Source organism: Leopardus geoffroyi, chromosome C1, assembly GCF_018350155.1.
Source record: "Leopardus geoffroyi isolate Oge1 chromosome C1, O.geoffroyi_Oge1_pat1.0, whole genome shotgun sequence".
Lineage (NCBI taxonomy): Eukaryota > Metazoa > Chordata > Mammalia > Carnivora > Felidae > Leopardus > Leopardus geoffroyi.
In genome coordinates this window covers 157,518,826-157,541,801 of record NC_059328.1, presented here as the reverse complement: position 1 = coordinate 157,541,801, position 22,976 = coordinate 157,518,826, and the positions used below count along the sequence as shown (strand labels likewise).

General features: G+C 42.1%; 1 protein-coding gene across 4 annotated transcripts in view; it reads left to right on the top strand.

Moving 5' to 3' along the window:
• The first annotated feature begins 2,601 nt into the window (after positions 1 to 2,601).
• STK39 (serine/threonine kinase 39) overlaps positions 2,602 to 22,976 on the top strand; it is a 324,651-nt gene continuing 304,276 nt past the window's right edge. For 2 of the 4 annotated variants that reach the window (XR_006712938.1, XM_045480086.1), the window contains exon 1: positions 15,415 to 15,916. Coding sequence is in view for 3 of the 4 variants with exons in the window: in XM_045480086.1 (XP_045336042.1) it covers positions 15,448 to 15,916 (469 nt within the window). In the remaining variant the exon portion in view is untranslated. Of the gene's footprint in view, positions 2,620 to 7,066; positions 7,146 to 14,957; positions 15,361 to 15,414; positions 15,917 to 22,976 lie in introns of those variants that run through there. The other 2 variants (XM_045480088.1, XM_045480087.1) reach the window with 2 other exon arrangements.

The window sequence follows — 22,976 nt, the reverse complement described above, 5'->3', positions numbered from 1 at the left end:
TAGCAGGTGTGGCACATTTCTGGAGCCCGTAGCAGTGGTGACAACTTCCTGAACATGGCAGGTTCCAATCCTGTTGGTTTCCTCATCTTGAAGGCTTATTAGCTACAGAAGTAGAAGAGTGGTTCTGGGACTAGAGGGTCCCCAGCTATGGAAGATTCGGCAGCTCTCTGGTGTCCATATTTGTTTGCTAAGGCTGCCGTAACAAAGTAGCACAAAACTGGAGTGACTTAAAGCACCAGAAGTATATTCTTTTACAGTTCTGGAGGCTAGAAGTTTGAAGTCAAGCTGTCAACAGGGCCATGCTCTTTCTGAAGACTCTAAGGGTACTCTTTCCTTGCCTAGAAGTTTCTAGTTCTTGTTGGTAATTCTTGGCATTCCTTGGCTTGCGGATGCATCATGCCCATCTCAGTCTCTGGTTTCACATGTGTCTGTGTGTCTTCTGTTTTCTCTTCTTTGAGGTACACCAGTCATTCCATTAAGGCCCACTCTAGTGCAGAACGACTTCATCTTATCTTGATTGTATCTTGATTGTATCTGTAAGATCTTATTTCCAACTAAGGCCACATTTACAGGTTTCAGGTAGACATGAATTGGGGGGGTTACATTCAACCCAGTATAGGGCCCCATTACTGCAATGTAAATATGGGAATCTTTTCTAAAAGTTCAACACAGACACAGTCCTTTTATTCCTTCCCCAAGATCTGGAAATCTTTTAGTATCCTGCAATAAATACCTTACCTTATAACTAGCTAGATGTATTCTTTTCTTTGCAAATGAGCTCTGCCAATATATCTGTATACATATTTTTCCTTAAGTGTCCAACTTAAGGTTTTGCTTTTTGATTATGGTGTTGGTAAAAGAAAATGCTTCCTAATTTGAAACCTAAGTTTTTCATAACCAGCTTTTGAAATGTCAGGAGCTTTGGTTTTTAAGTATTTTTTAAAAGTTAAGTTATTTATTTTGAGAGAGAGAGAAAAGCGTGCCCAAGCAGGATAGGGGCAGAGAGAAGGAGAGACAGAAGCCCAAGCAGGCTCTGTGCCATCAGCACAGTGCTCAAACTCATGAACCATGAGATCATGACCTGAGCCAAGATCAAGAGTTGGACACTTAACTGACTGTACCACCCAGGCACCCAAGTTTTGTTTTTAATTGTTGTTTCTGGGTCTATGAATAAAGCCTAATTCAGAGGAGGGGGAAGAGAATCAGCATTTATTGAGACTACTATACGTCATTTATTGAGAGACTTTGTTAGTTAATTGGGCTAGTACAATCTGTTATCTGAACTTAACAGAAGAGAAAAACTGAGGCCCAGAAAAAAAGAAACAAGTTAATAGTTTGCACCTAATAAGTGAGAGTCTAATAAATTAAATAATAATGTTCTTTTTGTTGCTCTATTGTTCCATGAAGTACTTTACTGGAGGGGGAGAGGGTAGCTGAAGGATTTTAAGTAAACCTGCCTGATGGATTAGGATGGCAAAATGATGTAATTATCTAGTAATAGAACCAATTTAAAATAAAAACTTCTAAATTTAAAGGAGTGTTGTTCCCTTCATATAAATCACATTGGGAGCTATATAGTTACTTCAAGGATTGCCCCAAGTATTTTGAGTCTTTTCCTTTGGAATTGCCATTAGAACTGGAGTCACACTCTTTCAAATATCCTCAGTGGCAAGTTTTCTTTTCTTTTAAGGGGTGCTTTTTGCCTTTAGAGTTGCTCTGATTTTAAAAACCAGCCAGTTTTTCAGAGCAAAGTGTAGTGAATAAATGGATGATCAAGCAATGATTTGTGCAGAACACAATCCCACAAATGTTCTAGAATTTCTGCATAATAAGCCTGCCTGACTGTTTGACCTTGAAGATTAATTCAGCATGGACAATACCATTTATGTCGAAGAAACAAATTAGCATTGTCTTCATTTGTGATTCAGTCAGGCATACTTTCTTAGATGTTTGGTTTCTTGGAATTTTCCATTTAAGATTTTGGCATCTTCTCTTCAGGTCCTACTGAAAATATCAGGTTTCCTCAAGTTTTCTGTTGTCCTCAAAAAAAAAAAAAACATTACTTTGTCCAGCTTCTCTTGAAAGGTTAGAATAAATGTCAGGTCTTCTCTGGTACTGTTCATCACCGCAAATGCATGGGCTAATCTTCACAGCACCTTTCCTTTTGCTCAAATTTTCTTTTGGAGTGAAGCTGTTTCATGGCTCTTAAACACAGAAGAAGATGCTCAGCATCACTCCAAATGAGAGAAACAAAATAAAAATTTTTAAGGTTTATTCATATTTTGAGAGAGAGAGAGAGAGAGAGAGAGCAAGAGCTAGTGGGGGAGGGGCAGAGAGAAAGAGAGAGAATCTGAAGCAGGCTCCAGGCTCTGAGCTGTCAGCACGGAGCCCAACATGGGATTGGAACTCAGGAACAACAAGATCATGACCTGAACTGAAGTCGGATGCCCAACTGACTGAGCCACCCAGGTGCCAGGAGAGAAACAAAATTAAAGCTAAAATCACATTTTTTTTCCACCTACCAGATGGGCCAAGATCGGGCAGTTCAATAACCACAGTATACTAAAAAGGAGTCATCATACATCATTAGCAGGAGTGAAAATTAGTACAAGCCCTATGGTAAGTAATTTGTCAATATCCTTTGAAATTAAAAACGTACATCCTCTTTGATGCGGCAATCCTACTTCTAAGAATTTTCCTATAGGTACAGTCAGACACATGCAATATCATACGTGTGCATATTATTCACTGCAGTTGTGTTTAGAATAGCAAAAGAATCCATCAATAAAGGTCTGGTTAAATTAATCATGGCACATCCATGCAATGGAATATTAATTAGCTTTTAAGAACAGGGGCTCCTGGGTGGCTCAGTTCATTAAGCGTCTGACTTCAGCTCAGGTCATGATCTCACGGTTCGTGGGTTCAAGCCCTGCATCAGGCTCTGTGCTGACAGCTCAGAGCCTGGAGCCTGTTTCAGATTCTGTGTCTCCCTTTCTCTGCCCCTCTCCCACTCGCGCTCTGTCTCTCTCTGTCTCAAAAATAAATAAACATTAAAAAAAATTTTTTAAGAATAATCATTATGAGAGGTGCCTGGATGGCTGAGTCAGTTAAGCATCCAACTTTGGCTCATGTCATGATCTCACGGTTCATGAGTTCAAGCCCCATGTCGGGCTCTGTGCTGACAGCTCGGAGCCTAGAGTCTGCTTCAGATTCTGTCTCCCTCTCTTTCTGCCCCTCCCCCACTCATGCTCTATCTCTCTCAAAAATAAAGAAACATTTTAAAAAATTAAAAAAAAGAATTATGAAATGTTCTATGTCTTGCTTTAGGAAGTGGTTATACTCCTGTATTCAATCCTCAGAATGTATCAAATTGAATATTGCATCTTAGTGGATGCAAATTATGCCTCAGTAAGAAAAAAGATGGACACTGTCAACTTTGGTCTTCAGAAAAAAAAAAGACTACATGAGACCTTTTCCAACATTTGTTAAGTGAGAAAAGAGGGGCTGTGGATCAGTATGTATTGCTGTTGAGGAGAAAATAATATATTACTATAGTTGCATATGCATAGAGTAACTCTTGAAGGATGCAAGGAGGAGGTAATAATAGTTATTTCTAGGAAAGAAGCCCACCTGGGTGGAAGATAAGGGGAAGAAGGAGATGTAATTTTCATTATATACCCCTTCTACCTTAAAATTTTTGTAACATGTACGTGTAATACGTATTCAAAAGGAAAATATTTTTTAATGACATTCTTTTGCAATTTAAGTTTATTATCAGCTGCTATTCCCAATGTTAATTGCTTATCGGAAAAAGCAAATGTTCTAGTTCTGTCAATAGATGTGTGAAACTTTTGGGTTACAGGATTGCTGCTTTTCATTTCACAATAAATATTCTTGCTACTTTTTAAGAAAATATTTGTGCCAATAAAATAACATTTTCTCAGTGTGATGTTATCTCCATATGCTTTTTCTTGGTATGGTCAGTATTTCACTTGCTGACTTAAATCTGTACAGTAAGGGAAGTACTAAATAGGCCATGCATTTTCATGAAGGAGGAAAAAATAATGCCCTTTTTTTTTAATGCACCCAGTTGGATAAGTAGTGACAGACCTGTTTTGAGAACTCAGTCACAGAACAGTAAGCGTGCTGTCATTCTCAATATCCAAATAACGTGTGCATTAAGTGACTTGACAGTAACACAAGAAATTCTGTTTTTTTTCTAAAATCTTCTTTAATATTTTAATGCCATTTTAAAAGATTGAAACTAATAAAGATGAAAAAAATTATTGGGTTATCGATTGAAAGATGTTTCAAAGGTCTATAATATCACCTAGCCTTTTCTAGTCTCTTGAATTGCTTATATATACCACTATCCTTTATATTTGAGGAACAATTGATTTGAAAATTATTCACCACTTGACTGAATTAACTGCTCCATTTAGTTAATGGGCCATGAAATACTGTCATACAGCTTTTACTTGATGTGAAGACCAAATTAATAAATTATTTATATTGATTATTCAAACTAATGGTTACTTTCACATTTTAAAGACACAGATTAACAATGGCCATTGTTCACAGAGTATTATTGATGGCACACAAAGGTAGTTTTAGATGTACTATTTATTAATATTTGGATGGAGGAATAGAGGCACATATGGAATACTTGTCTCCAAACTCAAAATTGCCAAAAATTATTGTTTTACGAAGGAATATTCCATTCTTAGTAATTGTTTCTTGGCTATCTACAGCCTTATTTTATGGCTTTAAATGGCATTAAACTGCATTACACATCAGCAGTTGTTTAAAGTTAAATTGTAATTAAATTTAGTTAGTAAAATTTTGTTAAAAGTTTTAATGTATTAATGGCAAAAATGCCTTGTCAGGAGCTGGAGGGATATAGTGCAAAGTTTAACTTTCTGACTTAGGACTTGGATGGAGCAGATTTGGTAATTTTTTTTTTTTTTTTTTTTTTTTTTTAGAGAAAGCATGATCGTGAGCAAACTAGGGAGAGGGTCAGAGGGGCAGAGAGAGAGAGAGAGACAAAGAATCTTAAGCAGGCCCCACACTCAGCACAGAGCCCAAGGCTGGGCCTGATCCCAGGACCCTGGGGTCATGACCTGAGCTGAAATCAAGAGTCAGACGATCAACTGACTGAGCCACCGAGTCGCCTCTGGACAGAGCAGATTTGAATCCTGGCTCTGCTACAGATAAACTAGATTAGGGTATAGCTTAACTAACTTAACCATTATGACCTTCGGTTTCTCCATCTATAAAAATGCGTAACATGTGATCGACATCCTCAAGTCTTAGATGAAGATCAACTGATAGAATATAACTAAAATGCCTGGTACAGTGTCTCCGAACGCCGTGGTCAGTTAGTGTTGTGAAAGGTATTATAGACATTCCTGAAAATGACCCTGAAGCAATATATTATGATCCAAAGTTATTTTTTTATGAGGGTTAACATTTCATTCATTCACTCAATGATTCATTCACATGCGGGTTTCTGAAACAGAAAGTCACACTGAAGTCTTCTTTTGTGAAAGAAAAAAAACCTGCATTTAAATGAAGGTAAAAGCTTAATTTTTGTGGGTAAATCTGATAAATTTATGAGAACATTCTTTCAAAACTTATCATTTTTGAGCCCTTCATATATTAATACCATCTGAAGTCTAAATTGTTTTGAATGGCTCTTCCTCTCCCTTCTGCTCTTCTCCCCCAGCGTCAGGGGTCTCTCCACCAAACCCAAGCCACCAGAGAATTGGACTCTGTGGCCCAATAACTTCAATGTCTAGTTGTGGAGTTTTTGAGGCAAAACTACAGTTTTGTACATGTGACCAGTCTCCCTGTCCCCAAAGGATTTATTCTTTGTTTACATGTCTGTCTGTCCCATTAGATCTTAAGCTCCTTTGAGAGCAGGGATGTGTCTCATTCATCATTCCATTATTCCACCGTCTTGTGTGCAAAGCTTCTGCACGGTACATACATAGTTTTTTTCTTTAAAATAATGCACTGAATATTATTTTATTCTAACCCTTTCCTTTCAATGAAAATATAATATTTTAAGTTTATTTCTTTATTTGAGAAAGACAGAGACAGCGTGAGTGGGGACAAGGCAGAGACAGAGGGAGAGAGAGAATCCCAAGCAGGTTGAACTCACAAAACCACGAGATTAAGACTTGAACTGAAACCAAGAGACGGAGGCTTAACCTACTGAGCCACCCAGGCTCTCCTCAATGAAAATATTTTTAAAAATATTTACTATTTCAACAGTTCTTATTTCAAAAACACTTAGTCCTTTTAAATTGGTATTTTGCTTTGATTATTTGTTGTCACGTCTAATTCAGGAAAACCATCAGTGACCTTTGAGCCTTTTCAAGTTGTCACCTTGCTGGAAACCCCCCAGCTCTGGTGCTTTTCTAGTTATTGTGGCTTTCCTGTGTCACAGTGGTATTCTCTGGGTGATCACAGTTATTTGCAACTTGGACTGCACATTAGAATCACCTAGATGCCCAATTTCTACCTGTGGGCTATGTGGGTTAGTAGAGTATAGGTGACACTCAGGACTGAAGAGTTTTTTTTTTTTTTTTTTTTTTGAAGTTTATTTACTTATTTTGAGGGGGGGGGGAGCAGAAAGAGAGAGGGAGAGAGAAAATCCCAAGCAGGCTCCATACTGTCAACGCAGAATCTGACAGTGAGATCATGACTGGAGCAAAAACCGAGACTCATTGGATGCTTAACCAGCTGAGCCACCCAGGTACCCCCAGGCCTGAAGACTTTTAACAAGCTGCACAGGTGATTCTGATGCCCAACCAGACTGAAAACCACCTGGATCATCTGTACTTTATTCCCTGGCCTAACCTGAACATGGGCTCAGTTCTCTGAAACATGGCATAAAAGGGTACTCTCCTGGTCTGATGTGGACTACAAGTGGTTGACCTGCACAGTATTATTGTTTCATAACTGTGAACTATTTCAAATGTACAGTAGAGACACTAGTGTAATAAAAACTCATGGACCTTCCATCCAGTCTAACAAATCTTATCATTTTGCTCTATTGCAGATTTTTATTGAAGAGATAAAACATTACAGATGCCATAGAAGCCCTTTGTGTGCCTTTCCCCCGACTACTCTGTCCAGAGGTAATGACTACCCTGAGTTTGGAGTTCATTATTCTGATCCATCTTTCACTGAATGTGTACTTATTCGAAGACTCTGTTTAGTGTTTTCTTGTTTTTAAACATTATGTATATGGTATCAGATTCTGTGCAGCGTTTTCTAAAATTGGGCCAATATTTAAAAACTGAAAAATTTCACATGAAATCAGATTTGTTGGCTTCTCTTGAAACAACCGGAAGATCTGGCAACATGGGGCTAGCTTTCTGGCGTGACAGCATGCCGTGCTGGGCCAGCGCTGTTTCGGCGTGACATGGTCCCACTGCTCACACTGTGTAGACATATGTGCTTGCACCTGGACTGTGTCTCCTTTGATGTAGTTCTGGCCCCTGATACTGAACTTCCTTCCATCATCATTCTTTTCTTTCCTCAAGCCTGTCCTTTTCTCCTAACTGCTGAATTTCAAAGGCATCTACCTCTTCAAGTATCTCTAGCCACCTCTAACATCCACTTGTCCTTCTGCTCTCTCCTCTCTTTAGTCGGATCTTCGTTTTCGTTTTCTTGCCGTTTCCTGCCATTTTTCTTAGGATCCTTGAATTTAGCACTAAAAGGGCATGGTTTGGCTTTGTTGTTGTTGTTGTTTAGACTTTGTCAGTCAAGAACAGAAGAAGTCATTTATTTTAATCAGCAAACTGACCCATCATATTACATCTCTATGATCTCTAGCTGTTCACATGTTTTGGTAACTTTAGTGGGTAGCTAGGGCCCTGGAAGATTGGACATTGGATTAAGTGGGATTTTATGGGTTATACAATTCTTAAAAAAAATTGTTTTTAAGTTTATTTATTTAGCAGCGCCTGGTTGGCTCTGTTGGTTAAGCATCTGACTTCAGCTCAGGTCATGATCTCATGGTTCGTGGGTTCAAGCCCTATGTCAGACTCTGTGCTGAAGCACAGAGCCTGGAGCCCGCTTCGGATTCTTTGTCTTCTTCTCTCTCTGCCCCTCCCCAACTTGCGCTCTGTCTCTCTCTCAAAAATGAAGAAACATTAAAAAAATTTTTTTTAAGTTTATTTATTTTGAGAGAGTGCATGCACATGCCCAAGCAAGTTGGGGAGGGCAGAGAGGCTGGAGAGAGAAAGAGTGAGAGAGAGAGAGAGAGAGAGAGAGAGAATCCCAGGCAGGCTCCACACTGTCAGTGCAGAGTCCAATATGGGGTTCGAACTCATAAACGGTGAGATGACAACCTGAGCTGAAGTCAAATGCTTAACCAGATTGAGCCACCCAGGCGCCCTGTGGGTTCTACAATTCTTAAGGGAGTAAGTAGTTTTGTCTTTTATTTTCCTACAGTGTTTGGCAAAGTGCCATGCAAATTATAGTCCCTAGAAATGTATTTACTGAATGAAAGAATATTAATAAGTTAAATTACAAGTATTTTATTACATACCCCTCCTTACAAGCCAGGGCAGCCCCTGGCCCTCCTTTGTCTCAGACTGCATGTAACCTAAGATATTGCTCCCGATAAAGATCTGAGCCTGGCAGGGAGGCCAGAGAGGCAGAGATGGAAGAATGTTCAGGGTTTGTGGATAGTTTTGGTGGGAGAATTTTTTAATAAGAAGAGAGAGGCATTGAGAATATCTTTGGTGTTTGGGAAAATCTGAAGGTGAGAGGGATGAACAAAATATTTTCAGAAAATACTGTTTTCTGTAATGAATGGGATTCCTATTTGATATTCTTCAACAGAGTCAGCACTACAGAATCAAATTGCTTTTAATTACATTTTAATGTCATTCTGCCTCAGACAGGACTATCAGGTTTTAGGAAGATTGCATCATAAAAGAAATATGTATGCAGCACAGATTTACCATAATGCTTTAGAAAAGGACAAACCTTGCTAAATATGGAGGTCTTCCCCTGTGGTACAGAGATTAGGGCTTCTGGTAAGACCTTTCTCTATTAGGACCAGAAACCTTTCTATCATGGTCAGAAACCTCTGAGATTAATGAAGAGGCATTCACTGTCACCAGAGCAATTTTGTCTGTGATATAAAATACAATAGAAAGTCAATTTCAAGAGCTGGTTGGGAAATAATGAAAACACATGTAAGTTCTAATTCATGTAAGTTTAATTTCTTAATCACATATGATGAATTTAAAAAGCAGTGTCTTTACAATAATTCAACTTAAAATAGATTTAAGCCTGTCTTTCCATTTATGGCTTGGAAATAAGCAGTAATGACACCTTAACACTAAATCGTGTTAAACCTAATAAAATAGAATCACACCAGTTCTGGACTTCAGATGATAGATAGCATCAGCTGGGTCAGTGGAAAGAGCATGACACCTCTATCAGTATGCTAAGTGGGAAAGGTCTTCAAAGTTGGAAAGGTTCATATATTCTTGAATGCATTTTTCAGATGGACATTTGATATCTCTGCCAAGAATCCATGCAGATGTTTACTCCGCAGAATTTGTTGAAAGTAATATTAAAAACAAGGTGTAGAGTCCAGGGTTTGGGTAGTGTGGTGGCTCCAGAGTGGCTAATTTCCATTAGTGCTCTTTGCTAAAGTGGGTCCAAATAAAATGCAGTTGGCTAAAGAACAGATCCTGTGATCCTGCTATATTGGCTCCTCAGGGCTGCTTTAACAAAGTACCACAAACTGAGTGGCTTAAAATAACAGAAGTGTATTCTCTCACAGTCTGAAGTCTAGAAGTCCAAAATCAAGGTATTGGCAGGGTTGATTCCTACTGGAGGCTCTAAGGGAGAATCTGTTCCATGCACCTCTCTTAGCTTCTGGTTGCTGCTGATAATCTTTGGCATTCTTTAGTTTATAGACCTGTTACTCCAATCTTTGCCTCCTTGGTAACATGGCATTCTTCTTGTGTGTGTCTGTATCTCTGGGTCCAAATTTTCTCTTTTTATGAGGGTACCAGTCATTAGGGCCCAACCTAATCCAATCCAGAATGACCTAATTTAATTAGATTACATTTGCTAACACCCTATTTGCAAATAGGGTCATATGCACAAGTATTGGGGTTTAGGACTTCAATGTATCTTTTTAGGGGACATAATTCAACTTGTAATATGTACCTTCCCCTGACACCATCACCCCTGAATCCCTCCCAGTCCAAAATTTTGGAGCCATTAGTGTGTGCAGTGGGTCAGATGTGTTGCACATACCAGCTCATTTCATCCTTCCAGCAACCCAATCATCCTGGGGTGAGTGTCCCCATTTAAAAAAAAAAAATAGGCTCAGAGAGTTTAAGCTGCCAGCTAGTAAGTGGAGAGTAAATATTTAAATCCAGCTATTACTGACTTAAACCTATTCCTTTTCTACTATGCTTTGCCATCATCCTAACTCAAAAACATTGGATCCTTGTCTCTGGAAGCAATCATTAATTTTTTTTTATTTTTAAAAATGTTTATTTATTTTTGAGAGAGAGAGAGAGAGACAGAGTGTGAGCTGGGGAGGGGCAGAGAAAGAGGAAGAGAGGGAGACACAGAATCCAAAACAGGATCCAGGCTCTGAACTGTCAACATAGAGCTTGATGTGGGGCTTGAGCTCTCAAACCATGAGAGCATGACCTGAGCCCAAGTCAGATACTTAACCAACTGAGCCACCCAGGCACCCCTGGAAGGAATCATTTAAATTAAAATCCAGCTCTTCCACAATTTTCCCCTCAAACACAGTTACTAAAAGAGTAAGTATGAAAGAGTTGGAGATGAAAGATACGGTGATAGATTTTCTTCATACCCAAGAACATCTGGCCTTTTCCCACCATGCAATGGCAGTGACTTTGCAGTAGATTACAGGTTACCCATGAGAGAAAGACCATCTGTCAATCAAAACAGCCTCCCATTCCTTCAGTAGATGTATTTTTTTAAAGACATTTTATATATTGTACTTGTGTACATCTACTTTTTTAATGCATTGGGGCAATTTGATTCTTAAAGGAACCTCATTTGTCATCAAGTTCCATTTCTGTGCTCCTTAAACAATTCTTAAATCTACCCCCTCATCATTATCTTGAATATCATGAGCTTTATTCGCATGCATATTTGTCTAACTTGACTATAGCAGTGGCTTTCAAATAGGTCTCTCCACCTTCAGTTTCCTCCCATGTAATCCACCCTTGACATAGCTGACTCATTCTGATGTTTAAAAGCATGTTTTTATACATTTAAAAAGTGTTATATTCATTCAACAAATATGTACTGAGTACATTTTGTGCTAGATATTATTCCAGGCACTGGGAAACAGCAGTGAACCAAAGGAACAAAAATTCTTGCCCTCAGAGAGCTTTTATTCTGTACAGTTCATGATTGCCATTACTACATATCTTTCTCCTATATATTTTTTTGTTACAAGTCATGGCAGATAATAATAATGATGTTGGTGACATCAATGAGGGTTTTCATTTTATTGAACATTTACTATGTGTCAGCCATTTTGCTGAGCTGCTTACCTACAGATTATGTTGTAACAACCCAGGAGGAAGTTATTATGATGCTGATTTTGTGAATGAGGAAATTGAGACTTAGTTTAATATATCCAAAGTCAGAAATAAAAAAACATGTTGGGGGCAAGATTTGATTCTGGCACTTTTTCTTCAAGGCTGTGGCCACTACACTACACATCTTCTCTTAGATGTTCAAAGGACTGCAGAGGAGGCCTCTAACTTCCTAGGAACTTCTTTAGTAACTGGAAGCCTGAGAATTGAACTGACAAAAGACAGATTAGCATGAGTAAAAAATAAAGTTTGTTTGCATATGTGCAATGATCATACATGTGTGAGTACTACATGATGAATAACCTGAAGGGATGAGTAGAACCGGGGGCTTATATACCATTTTAACAAAGGGTGATAAATTGTGGAGAAGTGGTTTGACAAGGGAAAAGGGGGTTTGGCCTCTAGCAAGGGTAAATCATGGGAAGGTGACTGGGAAATACATAAGGTAAACTGATGATAGATACAGATTGTTCATGCAGACTCATTTCAGGGCCATCTCGGTGATAAGAGTCATTCTCTTCTTCCTGGTATGGGAGAGGGGGCACCTTTACAAATGGAAATTTCCTTTATGAATGGAAATTCCATTTACAAAAGGGAAATTTATGCCCTGCTTTTAGGCAGATAAGGGAGAGCAGAGAGCTCTTCCTGTGTCTGTTGTTTCTTTATTGCCTTCAGCTTAAAATAGTCCTTATGCCAAAGTGGCATTATTTTAGGGTAGCAGATTCTGATCCCTTTCAGGATATATGAATAAATAACTGAACCCCTATATAAGCTCTTTGTAAGGCAAATAACTACTACAATAATCTGTTTATAAGACGAAAATTTTATATATTCAGTTCATCTAAGGCAGCAGTTTGCTCTTCAGAGGACATTTGGAGGGATTTTTCACAGTTATGACTGAGAGTGGGGGGTGTTACTGGCATCTAGTGATAGAGGCCAGGAGAACAGATCTCTACAACACAGAGAATTATCTGGCACAAAATATCATAAGTGCTGAACTTGAGAAACTCTGACTTATAATGAGGCAGTTGTAAATGCTCAGTAACATTTAAACTCTTATTTTTTCTATGTTTTAAAGTCTCTGACTGAATGTATTCTTTATGTACTGAAGTAAACCTTGTTTATATTTTAAAGGCTTCCTCCCCTGCCATCATTCAGTTTAAATTCAGTAATAGGCTTTCGGGGGGAAAAAATTGCCTATCAGTTGAGTGCAAGCAGGAGAGGGCCAGAGAGAGAGGGAGACAGAGGATCTGAAGCTGGCTCTGTGCTGAAGCCGGCTCTGTGCTGGTGCCGGGCTCAAACCCACGAACTGGTGAGAGCATGACCTGAGCCCAAGTCAGATGCTTAATTAACCAACTGAGCCACCCAGGTGCTCCACAGTTGAGTACTTTTTAAATACACATATTTCTAAGTTTTATGTACCACTTTACTCAATTGTTTATGAAAATATTGACTTAAAATTCTAATATAATGCTTTTATAATTTAAAAATATAATTCATGTTCTTTTCTTTATATATAAAAATGATTCCAAAGGCCACTGGTAGTAAACAGTCTTCTGTAAACTGATTTCCTCATGGTAGTGATGGGAATGCACTGAGACATCAGCTTTGTTAAGTCGTCATTCTGGTAGCCATTTGGAAAGTGGTGGTCTGGGTACAAATATCTGGTATGTGACTATGGAACAGTTGTTCTTTGCAGGAAACTAAGTGATCTGTGTTTGATTCAAATCTGTGCTATTGATCCTGACAGCATCATGTTTTCCTATTAAGTTCCAAGAACTTTCCTTGGCCTTCAGTCTCACTTCATGATTTGAAATTCAAAATATAAATTCATATGACAAAAATGGAGGTCATAGTCATTTAATTATTTTTCTTTTCCCTTAAAAGCAGTCCTTAAAAGTTCTTTGGGGTTGGGTGCAGCCCTTGAAAAGGTGAGCAGATACAGAGATCTCCCCTGTTTCCTTTTCCTCATTACTTAAAACATCAGAGGCCTGGAATTTACTTGTTCATGAAGTTGTCTGTTTCTTGACAGGCATTAAAATCAATAGGCAGTTTTTGAACACCCATGCATAAAAGATGTACACTTTCTTAGTTCAGCATAAATTTCTGCTTATAGACCAGAGTACCATAGTTGCTATACCCCATCTGTTCCATAATACTGTAAGAGATTAAGCATCGCTCATTCTAGTTTATATCAGTGTTTGACATATAACATTCGTCCCAATGAGTTTTGGAGTTGCCTCTCAATTATCTTTAAAAGAAAAACTTGAGATTTTTTGTGTATAAACACAGAAAAGAAAGTATCACAATCTTTCTTAGAACTTTTTTTTTTTTTTTTTTTTTTATAATGCTCATTATTCTTACTCATTTATTCAGTAGTTGTCATGAAAACTACACAGTTTTGGCCAAATGACCAATATGACCACTGCTTCACTGCACCGTTTCTGCTTAAGACAAGAATGGTGTAATCTTGGTCATTACTACCAAGGGAACACAGGGAACATTCAGTGTGAAATACGACACCTATAATTAGGAAGACTCATGGTTAAACCATAGCAGTTTTAAAGATGAGGTAATTTTGACAGTGTTGGAAAAAAAGCAGCAATTAATCATGAGTTTTCAACGCAGTTTATTTAAGACACAGTATGCTCTGTAAAAGAAATGCCTGCTATCTGTTGTCCCTAGAGGGGTTAATGTGGCATGCTATTAAGAGTATAGAATTTGAAATAGTGTCCAAATCCCTAACATTTTTAAAATTCTAACTTCACAGGTCCTTATAGCACCTCCCTGGGATCCGGGCGGCCGGTAGGTAACAAATGAAGAAAGTCTGGGAACAGCCAGCGACCTAAGGAATCATGTTTCACTAAGAAAAAAAATAGAAGGGCTGCGATTAGATTAGACAAGGTGGGAAAGGGATATTGGCAGGTAATGCGCAGGAAAGTTACAACTTGGGTTATTTTTTAACTGGCGCCCTACAAACGGCCCGCGTGTAGGTGTCTCTCTCGCTAACTTGTAAATGAACTTCAGCTTCTCGTTAGCAGAGGCGACTTCTGAATCTGAGAACCTGGCGGCGGTTCAACGACCCCGCCCTCGGGGTCCCCAGGGGGCATCTTCTGGAGAGCCTGATTGTCTGGAACGCGGGCCCCGAAAGCAAACACAAACCCGCCTTGCTGCCCTCGGGTGGAAACTTCCCCGGCCGCCAGCAGAGCGGGAGGGGGCGGCGGGGCGGCGGTTCCCCTCGCGGAGGCAGAGAACTGCGCGCACGAGGCTCGGGTCGCGCGGCGAGCGCGGCGGCCGCCGCCTCCTCCCCACCCCGCCTCTGCCGGCGCTGCCTCCTCCCTCCGCCCAGCTCGGCCTCCCTCGCTCCCTCCCCTCGTGGCTGGCTCCGGCGGCGGCGGCGGCGGCGGCGGCGCGGCGGACGGGGAGGGCGTGCGCCGGCCGAGAGGTGTCGGCGGTGAGGGAAGGGAAGTTTCAAGTGGAAGGTCGTCCGCCGGCCGGCGCGTCCTCCCGCTCTCCTCCGGCAGCATCATGGCGGAGCCGAGCGGCTCGCCCGTGCACGTCCAGCAGCCCCAGCAGACAGCCCCGGTGACAGCGGCGGCGGCGGCCCCCGCGGCCGCGACAGCAGCGGCGGCCCCGGCAGCGCCCGCGGCGCCGGCTCCGGCCCCAGCCCCGGCGGCACAGGCCGTCGGCTGGCCCATCTGCAGGGACGCGTACGAGCTGCAGGAGGTTATCGGTCAGTGCGGCGGGCGCGGCGGGGCCGGCCCAGGCCGGGCACCGAGGCCGGGAGGGAGGCGCGGCCGGGGGCGGGAGGGGGTGCGGGATGCTGGGCTTGCCTGCATGCACGCCCGGGAGGCAGAGCGGCCGGCTTCGGGGCCTACCGGCTTCAACAGTATTTTTTTTTTTTTTTTTTTTTAAATTTATTTGTTCGTTCTCTGAGCGCTGGTGCTGCAGGAGGCGGCGCGGCGGATGTGACTCGCACTGCAGACGAGCCGCATGCTGCAAACTTTTATCTCCCGATCGCCGGGGCGGCGGAGCACGGGACCGGCAACGCCGCCGCATCACCCTCCTCCCGCGCGATGGGGCCGCAGCCCGTGGCGGGTGGCCACGCAGGCAGGCAGTCGCGGGTGAGGTGGGGTTGCGGGGGCGCCGCCCTGGGCTTCCAGCGCCCCCGCGCTGCGCCCGGGGGGCCGCGTCCTGGGGGACTCTGCGGGCGCAGCCGCGTCTCTGCTCTTCAAGCTCCGCGCCCTTGCCTCCTGTCAGCGGCCTCACGCCGTGGGTAAGGGGGCCAGGTAGGAGTCGCGGAGGCCCAGGTTCTTTCCCGAGGTTGGGGAGGATGCCGGCCTCCCTGGCAGCCGCTGCTCCGCGCCCGCCTTGCAGCCCGGCGCGCCCCGGTACCCGCCTCTCGGTACCCTGGCGCGCCGCCTGCCGCCCAGCCTGGCCGCCCGGGGAAAGCAGGCGCCCTGGCCTTCTGCCCTGCACCGGGCCGGTGCTTTCCTCTGGTTCAGGGCCGAGCTGCAAGAATGAAACCCGAGGCTTTCTGTGATCTGCTTCCTGCCATTCGGTGCCATCTAGTCGGCTCACAAATATCACCTTATCTTACATTTTTAAAAGCCTGGCAAAGTCAACGGCAAGAAGCCGGCATTACTTTTCCTCAGGCCGAGCACGTGAAAGGCCAGGAGATTTGTGTTGACCCCTTCACTTAGAACGGTTCCTATCGGATCGTCCTTTTTGAGAGTCTTGTTAAACCTAGTTGGGGAAGCCTCTAGGCAAAGTGCACCCTCAGCTTCTAACCTTACTGGGGCTGGGCTAGGACGTAGTTTTCCCATATCTTGATGTTTAAGTACTGTGATGAAAAAGGAATTTCGGATATTTATGTTATCATTATTATTTGCTTTTCTTTTAAAAAATTCTCCACACCCCCTTTAAAAAATTAAAACAGAATTTCATTGGGTGTTTAAATGAGCCTTTATCACCTGCCACTGTGTGAATGAAACAGCATAGACCGAGATACACATATATTTCATATATATGAGAAAATGATGGGCCGAACAGTAACCTAGGATATAAAAACTTCAAATAATCTAAAAGAGACATCTCTATATAAAATTCTTTGAAAACCCAGACTTTAAACAACTTTGGGCCAGAGATTCTCAAGGAATGTGTCTTTGTGTCATTGGCTGGATTAAATCACCTTAAGGGCTTTTCAAAGCCTATTCAGTGAAAAGTGCTTTAACCTGGCATATAAGCCCCTTCAGTATTTCAGTGTTACTGCCTGCCCTCAACAGGCTTGCCCCTTCCCTTATTCTTCTTGTACTGATTGTACCCTGAGTATGCTGCTGTCCTGTGACACATGGTTTTACATTCCTTATTGCCTGGGCACAGGCTCTTCTCTCATCCGAGTGCCCATCTTTGTAGTGAATCTCACACAGTTCCCGAGGCTAGAGAGAATTTTCTTTGAGAAGCCTTTTGCTACTCCTGAGGCAAAGTGCATTGACTGATCTCCTCTGCCTCTCCTTTTACATACTTCATAGCAAGCATGTAACCCCCTATTTTTTAATTTGTGCCACAAAATTTAAGGGCTTACTGTGTCCCAGCATTGTGCTAGATGTTCAGAAGCATTCAAGTTAATGAAAATGGTTCCTGCCCTCAAGGACTTCAGTTCTAGAAGATGTGATGTGTGAGCACTGGGAGAGCACAAAGGAAGGGGGAGGGGAACACAGGAACACCAGAATTTACTTATCAATTTATTTGGTAATTTTGTTAATTATTAGAGTTAAAATGTGGGCTTTGCCTTTTGAAAACATAGTATTTTGAGGTGACTAGTTTTGTGAATTAATGAATAAAATCTTAATTTAAGTGAAGGGATTAAGTGCAGGGCTTCTCTCTGCTCGCAGTAACAGCATTGTTAATTATGGTTGGTCAATTTACCTAAGGAATTTGAGAGCAAAAACACCTGCTTATTACTTCTACCCCTATTTTTGTACATTCAGACTGTAGGCATGGCTTTTCTCCATTTTAAATTTATCTCGTCTGTTTTCCAACTAAAAGGTGGTCTGTGTGGAGGCCATGTTATTGAAAAATCAGAGCACGGGAATAGGGTTTTGCAAGAGCTTAATGTTTATAGGGAATTATAAACCCATTTCCATTTAGTGTTTAATGCTAGTTGAGTGATTACAAGTGAACTTGTGGTTAAGCACTTTTGCTTAAACATTACATGCAGGAGAGTTAGTAGTTCAGACACTGAACTAGTTTCAACATGAATGCGGGTGGAGAGCCTTTGCCTCCCCTGTCGGTGTGGCAGGTGTCATATGATAGGGCTCCAGCAATGTGAGCTGTGACCAGCAGGAGGCTCGGATGTGTCTGAGCAGAAAAGACCAAGGGAGGCACCGTGTTTTAACTTTACAGCGTGGCACAGAGCACTTTTTCTTCATTTCCTTCTGCGCAGAGATTGGGGCCTCAGGATTATGAGAGAATAGGTTTACAAAAGTCCAAACAGAGCAGGTTCATTTGTTTGACTCCTGTTTTAGAAGAATAAACACAGGATTTTGCAGGTCTAAAAATAAAGGTTTCTTGTGGCATTGCTGTTCTTTTGTTGTAAAAGATCAATAGACAGTTTGTAATGCTCTTAGGGTTAATCTGGTTCAGAAGTTTATGCATGACCTGGAAACGATGTAAAGTCTGTTGGAGGGATTGAAAATGTTGTGAAGTTATTAGGTTCCTCCTTTTAACCGTCGATACCCTTGTCATAGATTTCAAATATTCGTCTCCTAAATAAGGAATGGCTCTTGGAAGGTTTTCTAGCCTCTTTATACCCTTCAGCCTCTTTAACCTTTGTTCCTTACCTCTCCCCTTCATCCCACCCTAAGATTGTTTCTTTAGAACTATCAGGGTTAGCCAACGATAAGACAATTGAAAAATTAGTTTCTTTGTTGGTGATGTCAATAGTATTACCTTTGTTGAACAGAATGAACAGTGAATCGTGTAAATGTTGTCTTGGGCATCTGTTGTAGAATTGAACAACCTCAAGGAACCTTTCTGGCAAAGAGCTGTGGTCGCTGCAACACCAGTTTCTGTATTTGAGTCAGATAATGGCGTCAAGGGCTGTTTTCTTGGCTGATTTTCCTCAGAGAAACCCTACATTGACTTATGCCTCAGAGTAAGTTTGATTTCCTTAGATTTTTTGCAGGATAAGCCTTTCTTTAGTTTTGTATTTGGTTTCTCAGGGTTGCTTCATTTTGCCCTGAGTGGTCATTTAGAATGATCTAAAAGTAAGACATTTAATTTTTGGTCTCAGTCAACAAAAGACTTTGGTTCCGAGAATCCTAGCTATAGTTTGATGGAGGGCTCCTCTGAATACTTTATTTCTCTCCTGTGACGCTTTGTTTAACCATTCAGATGCATCTCACCAAACCCAGATAATAGGGCATACAGCCAGGTTTTCAAGCAGCCTTTCCTAAAATGAGACCTGCCAGCAGCAGCCCAGAGACCTTCTGCCTCACTCTGTGCTCTCAGAGTTTGTGCGGGTTCTGTGGTTTAGGGATTAGAACTGGTTTTATGGATACTCTAGAGGGATCTTGAGGACGTTGAGAGCTACGTTGGGTCACAGTCGTTTTTCTAGGACCTCAGAGGGCCCAGGCATGGAGTGTGTATTTTGGTCTTCCAGACCTTTAAACTGGGCTGCTTTGCTGCTAGTGTTGGTTTGCTAGTTTGGCCATTTTATTTTATCTTTTAAACTAAAAGAGCCCTCAGATGTATGGCCCAAGATAAGGCTTTGATTTTCGTATCATTTCACCTTTTTTTTGTAAAGAGAAAAATATATATAGAAATACTCTTTTTGTACTTTTGTATTATTGTGGTAAAATATGCAAATACCACATAAGATTTACAATCTTAAATATTTTCTAAGTGTATAATTCAGTGGCAGTAGTTACGTTCATAAGAGAAATGCTCTCTTATAGAATTCACCCGTGAAACCATCTTCACTGAAAGTTTGTGTTTCTTTTTGAAAGTTAATGTATTACTCATTCAGTTAATGTATTTGCTATATATTGTATTTACTATTTGGATTTTGTCTTTTACTTTGGTCGTTTGTATCTTTCATGAAATTTTTATCTTTTTCAAGTTTATCAGTATACCTTTCTGCATAATTTTCACTTACTCTCCCATTTAAATTTTTTTTTTTCAATGTTTATTTATTTTTGGGACAGAGAGAGACAGAGCATGAACGGGGGAGGGGCAGAGACACAGAATCAGAAACAGGCTCCAGGCTCTGAGCCATCAGCCCAGAGCCCGACGCGGGGCTCAAACTCACGGACCGCAAGATCGTGACCTGGCTGAAGTCGGACGCTTAACCGACTGCGCCACCCAGGCGCCCCACTTACTCTCCCATTTAAATAACAGCTTCAGGGTGCCTGGGTGGCTTGGTCGGTTGAGCATCCAACTCTTGGTTTTGGCTCGGGTCATGATCTCACAGCTCATGGGATCGAGCCCCGCATAGGGATCTGCACTGACAGTGTGGAGCCTGCTTGGGATTCTCTCCTCCTCTCTCTGCTTCTCCCCAACTCACGCATGCACTCATGTTCTCTCTTGCTCTCTCTCACAAATGAATAAACATTAAAAAGATAAACAGCATTAATGAAGTATACTTCATGTACCATACAATTCATCCCTATATACTGAACGGTTCAACATGGATTTTGTTTTTTGTTTTTCTATATCCACAGAGCTTATCAACAAGGATAACAGTTTTAGAACACAGAAATGCTCTTTTAAATGTGCTGTCCAAAATGCTATGTGAGAAAATTCTCTAGGTAGAAAAGAAACTTTTGGTAGAATGACTACAGTACTTTATGCTTTTGATTTGTGACCAATAATATTATGAATTTTTCCCTGTCTCTGATAGTCTGTTATACACTACATTTTGATGATGTTTGAGAATAAAACATTGCAGGCTCTGGAGTCAGATGGCCTGGTCTATTTCATATCCTGGCAATAGCAATCACTGGCCTTGTGACCTTGAGCAAATTACTTAGATGTGTCTGCACTCAGTTTCCTCACTTGTAACATGGAGATGATAAAAATAGGGTTGTGAGGATTGAGAGAATGTAAAGCACTTAGAAGAGTGCCTGGCACGGGGCATGCTCTCAATTAGTCTTAGTCATAACTACTAAAAGCGACATTTGCTAATCAGATTCAAATTATCAGGAGAGAACACAGCCCTGTCTCTGGTGAGATGTTGGAGTGGCTTGAAGCGTTTTCTCTGCTCGCTTTTCTAGCCGGGGCGGTTGGGAGCGTTGTGGGGGGGAACAGGAGGGGGAGTTTGCCGGCTGGTGGCCTTCTTCTGGTGTGTGGCTGGAAGGGGGCTCGCGGGGGGGTCCCCAAAGCTCACGCGGTGGGGGGGGGGTGGAGTGGCCTCCAGTCGCACCTCCCCTCTTCTGCAGGAGGAAGCTGAGGGACCTGTGGAGCTCCTGGTGGTTTGGAGAGCTCAGGGGTTTGGGTGCCAAATGGCCTTCTGACAAGTGGTGAGAGCATCCTGCGGGGAAAGGTTGCTGGGAAGAACAGCCCATTATGACAGGGCTCTGAGAACAACCTGCTAAGACTGCACTTTTCTTCCACCTCTCAGTTGGCCCTGTGGAGGCTGCCATGCTGGCAGGAAATGCTGCTGACTAAAAGAAACATCGCCGTGTCCCAGTGCATGAGACGACAGGAGCGTCTATGTTCAGATAAAGTCATCACTCTTGCTCCCCATCTCCTTTCTCCCCTCCCTGCTTTCCCCTCAGCTTAAAAATACTCTCAGGTCTTTCTTATCTTTAACAACAAATGAGAACAAAACAAAACACTCACTCGTCCTTCCTCTTCTAGCCACTACCTTATCTCCTTCCTTCCTTTCACAGCTAAGCTGTTTGAAAGAACCTCCCATTCACTTCTCAGCCCACTGTCCTCTTTGCCCTCCTGCTAAGAAACCAAAGTTGGCATCTCCACGATCATGGTGCCAACTCCTGGGGCCACAGCCCGGGGACGCTGCGGTTCCCTTTTCTCTTCTCCACAGCATTTGGCACCGTCTGTCCTCTCTCCTCCTCCTTTCCTGCTCCAGGATCCACTTCACCGTATGTATGTCTGCGGCTGCAGCCGCCACCTGAGATGCTGAGGGTCTCCCTGTTCTGGGGGCTGGCGTGTCGGCTGCCCTTTGTATGTCTTTGCTTAGATGCTCCGGACAACGTGGCACTCACAGTTAAACTCATCGTCTGTCCTCCTTTGCCTCAATCCTGATGAGCTTCGTCGACATCCTCCATCTTCCTTAAGACCCTGGCGCATGACACAAGGACGCCGGTCATCCCGCGCTCGCCCGTCTTCTTTCATCTCCCGCATCTGATTGGTCATCAGTCCTAGGTACTCTGCATCCTTAGAATCTTCTTTGCTCTGTCTTTAACTCTTCCCTTGGCCATCATCGGTTTAGTTCAGGCCCTTATCAGTTCTTATTTGGGTTCTTGTAATAACTTCCTGACCAGCTTCCTTGTCTCCGTTCTTGCTTCCAGCTACGGGATGCACTCTTCCCAAAATGGTGGTGCTATGCCAACATTTTTGTCAGTTACCCTAGGCTTAAACACTTTTAGTGGCTTTTCTGTCATCTTTAAGGTTAACTCTAAGCATGGTGTTTAAGGCCTTTTGGGAATTGTCTCTTGTCGCCTTTTGCGGACAGACCTTCCTTGTCATTTTCATTTGCAGACAGACTCCCAGCCAGTGGGAACCTTTTGCCGTTCTTGAAATGCTTCATGCTTTCCTAGCCTTGAGAGGCAAGTTTTCACTCTGTTTCAAACACCATTTCACACCCTACCGTTCAGTTTTCATGTATTTAACAGAGAACACTGTCTCTCCTTTTCATTTTTACCTTTATTGAAGTATAACATGCATGTGGAAAAGTGTACATATCATAAATGTATATAGCTTGATGCATGTTCATTTGAACACACCCTGATCTGGCCTCCCTGTTAAGACCTGGAATAAATGATTTCTCTTCACACAGTCTCTGCCCTTAAGCCTCCTTTTCCTTTGCTCTGTTGGGTATTTTACCCCTGGCAGTCCTCACACTGCATGCAAGTTGGTCGCTTCTTTGCCCATTAGGGTGCTGGATGTTAACTCCTTTGTGAGGACAGCGTCTCTAGCCTCCATACTCCACACCTCGTATTAAGTATTTGATAAATGTTTTCTGGATTAAAGTCTGAACTCTGGGGACAAACACTCCTTACTTTCTTACATAAGGGGAACGTTGCCTGACTTCTAAAAATTTGCCTCCCTGGATCCTCAAGATTTGATCTTGCCTGTGGTTGACGATGTTGCTTATTTAGTTAC